Source organism: Tupaia chinensis, unplaced genomic scaffold (assembly GCF_000334495.1).
Source record: "Tupaia chinensis unplaced genomic scaffold, TupChi_1.0 Scaffold147674_1, whole genome shotgun sequence".
NCBI classification, from domain to species: Eukaryota; Metazoa; Chordata; class Mammalia; order Scandentia; family Tupaiidae; genus Tupaia; species Tupaia belangeri.
In genome coordinates this window covers 163387-166382 of record NW_006207526.1, presented here as the reverse complement: position 1 = coordinate 166382, position 2996 = coordinate 163387, and the positions used below count along the sequence as shown (strand labels likewise).

At 62.7% G+C, this 2996-nt stretch overlaps 1 protein-coding gene across 1 annotated transcript in view; it reads right to left on the bottom strand.

Moving 5' to 3' along the window:
* TTYH1 (tweety family member 1) overlaps nucleotides 1-2996 on the bottom strand; it is an 18573-nt gene that overhangs the window by 7174 nt on the left and 8403 nt on the right. Inside the window, exons 5-6 of the mRNA XM_006169924.3 lie at nucleotides 1227-1322; nucleotides 155-227 (exon numbers count right to left, since the gene is read on the bottom strand). Coding sequence (XP_006169986.1) covers nucleotides 155-227; nucleotides 1227-1322 — 169 coding nt within the window. The remainder of the gene's footprint in view (nucleotides 1-154; nucleotides 228-1226; nucleotides 1323-2996) is intronic.

The following is a 2996-nucleotide window of genomic DNA, read 5'->3' as shown; positions in this document are numbered from 1 at the left end:
GTCCCCAGCCCCCACCCCCAGACCCACAGAGCGCCCTTTGCTAGAACCCAGAAAGCACGCGAGCATCAGGACCTGCGGCGAGGGGCCAGGTCCTTCCTCGGTACCAAAGGTACTGGCGCACACACCCCAGGACCCGGAGTGGGACCCAGCTCACCACGGCAGTCGCTGCCTCCAGGCCCATGGAGCCCCAGCTCAGCACAAGAACCAAGAGACTCATGACGGTCATCCTGCAGTGGGGAGGGGCGCACAGGCTCTGCCTGGCCTCCCCCTCCCCACAGCCCTCCCAGCCCTCCCAGCCCTCAGCACCGCCACCCGCCACCCGAGGAGCTGGGGCACAGGGAGGGCCCGAGGCTGCTGACGCCACAGCGGACATCTGGCCCCTGCCCGGGCGGGGCGGGGCAGGGATGGGGGAAGAGAAGGGTCTGGGCCACAGGTCAGCAGCCAGATCCAGTCCAGCTCTGCCGTGCCTGGCTCTGAGTTCCTGGGGTCCTGGGAGGGCGGTCCCACGTGACTCCCAGGCCCACCCATGGCTGGGTCAGCCTCCCTCCCACTCTGCTCAGTCCCCTCCTCTGAGCAGTGGGCACTGCCAGGCCTGGTCCTGCAGCCTGACTTTCCCTGGGGCGGGACGGGGTGGGTAGGGTCAGCACGGCAGGGGGCTTCTGCAGCAAGGGGACTCCCGGTGTCCCCCCAAGCTGAGGCCTGGCCTCCAGTCCCAACCTCTAGGAGCTTCACTCTGTCAGAGGTGGGGAAGGGAGGTGCCTCCCTCACTGGGAGGCCACGCGCCCCACTGTGCACCAGCAAGGCCCCACCAAGTGCCCAGAGGAAGGTCTGACACCCAGAGGGGCTGGGAGTGGGGCGCTGCTTCCCCCGCCATGCCACGTAACGGCCTGGGCTCCATCACCCTTGGCCCCTGGTCCCTCGCCTGCCAGGCAGGAGCGTCCTGGGACGGGCCCGCACGGTGGCGGCAGCGGGGACCCGTGCGCGGCCTGTGTCCGCCATCCTCATCGATGCTGCAGATGTGCCTGTTAGTTTTTTCCATGACTTTGGCATGTCCGTGCCTCGAGGAGTGCCTGTTTCCAGGTCTCCCCTGCCCCCTCATGGGATCGCGAGATCTCATTTGTCTCTGAGCTGTGAGACTGAGTGAAGCCCTGCACCCTGGGGAAACCCCAGGCCCAGGGTGGTGAGGGTGGTGTGGAAGACCGGAAGGGGTCCCTACCACCACTTACACGATGACCAGCCATTTGCTCTGCTTCGCCAGGCCCAGGAGGGTGAAGAGACAGACCAGGAGCTCCAGGAGAAGCAGGAGGACGTAGGCCAGCCACCTGCAGGGACGGGCGGGGGCTGAGGCAGCTCTCCTTCCCCCGGGGCCCAGGCTCCCGGGCTGAGTGGGCCGACAGCACCGGTGCACCCGGGCAGCTGTGCAGTGCTCCCAGTGTCTGCCCAGCTTGTCATGGGCACGTGCGGGAGAGCATGGGGCCTTAGTGCAGGCTCGGCCTGAGCCCCTGGGGTGGCGTCCTGGATGGACCTTGCACAGGCTCTGTGACCGCCCCCTCCTGGCCAGCCCTGGACGATGGAGATGTTTTCTTTCTCAGGTCAGCACCACGGGGGTCTGATCCTCGGGCACCACCCCAGGGCCTGGTGTCTGCAGGCAGAGGCTGCCTGGACCTCAGCCCCAGCTCCTCCCCTAACCAGCCGAGTAGTTCTGTCCCGGGACCTGGACGCCTGTGCTTCCGGTTCCCCACCTGTAACGCAGGACAGCGCCAAATGAGAAAGGCGATTCGGGCGAATGAGAGAACACAGTGCTCAGAAGAGCACCAGGCATGCGGGTGCATCGTTACCAGCTTGGACATCAACAAGGGAGCTCTGAATTAAATATCAGGGAGTAATTCCCCAGGATTAAGGAGACTGCACGGAGGCGGCGGCAGTGCCTGGAGCGCCTAAGTGCTCAGTAAAGAGCCTCTTTCTCAGCTGCGGCCTTCAGGCCTCTTCTCCCTCACTCGCTGCTTTCCCCAGGAGCCCGCAACCCTCCCGGCTTTTTTTTTTTGTCTTTTTTTTAAGGTTTTGGCCGCAGGGCACAGAGAGACAGAGAGGGAGAAAGGGAGAAATCACCCCTCAAGGGGGATAGCCACCCTGCAATCCCTTCTCCATTCTCTCAGGATTTTGGGCACACACACGCACCTGGCGTGATATTCAAGCCTCTGTGTCTGGGACTCGAACTGTGGTCGGCCATGTGGGAATCCAGCACCTTAACCACCGCACCACCTGCTGGCCCCAAGCCATTGAGCTTTAAGCAGCCTGTGAGCAACTCTAGCAAAACTTTTTCAGGCCTGGTTTATTTGCTAAAGTCCTTCTAGATCAGCACTGGTATATCCAGAGATCTGTGTTCTCTCTTTCTTTTAACATTTTTGTATGTATGTGTGTGTGTATGTATGTATGTATGTATGTATTTGTCATGACTTTCAAGCTGCCCAGTCTGGGACTCGAACCACGGTCGGCCATGTGGGTATCCAGCACCTTAACCACCATGCCCCTAGAAGATATCTGAAGCCCAGCTGTGTGCCCTGGGCGTGGCTGGGGTACGGCTCCCGGACTCCCTCCAGCCCGCTCGTGTGACGTCCCATGGGCGAGGCCTCATAGCCTGCTCAGTTCCCTGCCCCGGGCAAGCCCGCAGAGGGGGTCAGAGGAATGACAGAGCTCCTAGCCGACGAGCAAGTCATCTACCGCCAGCTGGGGAGGGCAGCTGGCCCAGGTGGCGAAACGTGCTCCCTCCTCTCCTTCAAAGTCACCTTCCCCTGGACCCCGTCCCCTCTGGCCCACCAGTCTCTGTCAAAATCAGTCAGGCCTCTCCCGCTTCATTTTCTCCAGAGCTCTCCTCTCCACCACAGTACGGCCAGTGTCCTCCTAGCTCGCTGGCTTCCTACGGCCCGTCTGGAAGACGAGGCCCCTCGGTGGGGACTCCTGTCCTGGCTGCTGCTGTCTCCTGTCCCTGCTACCTG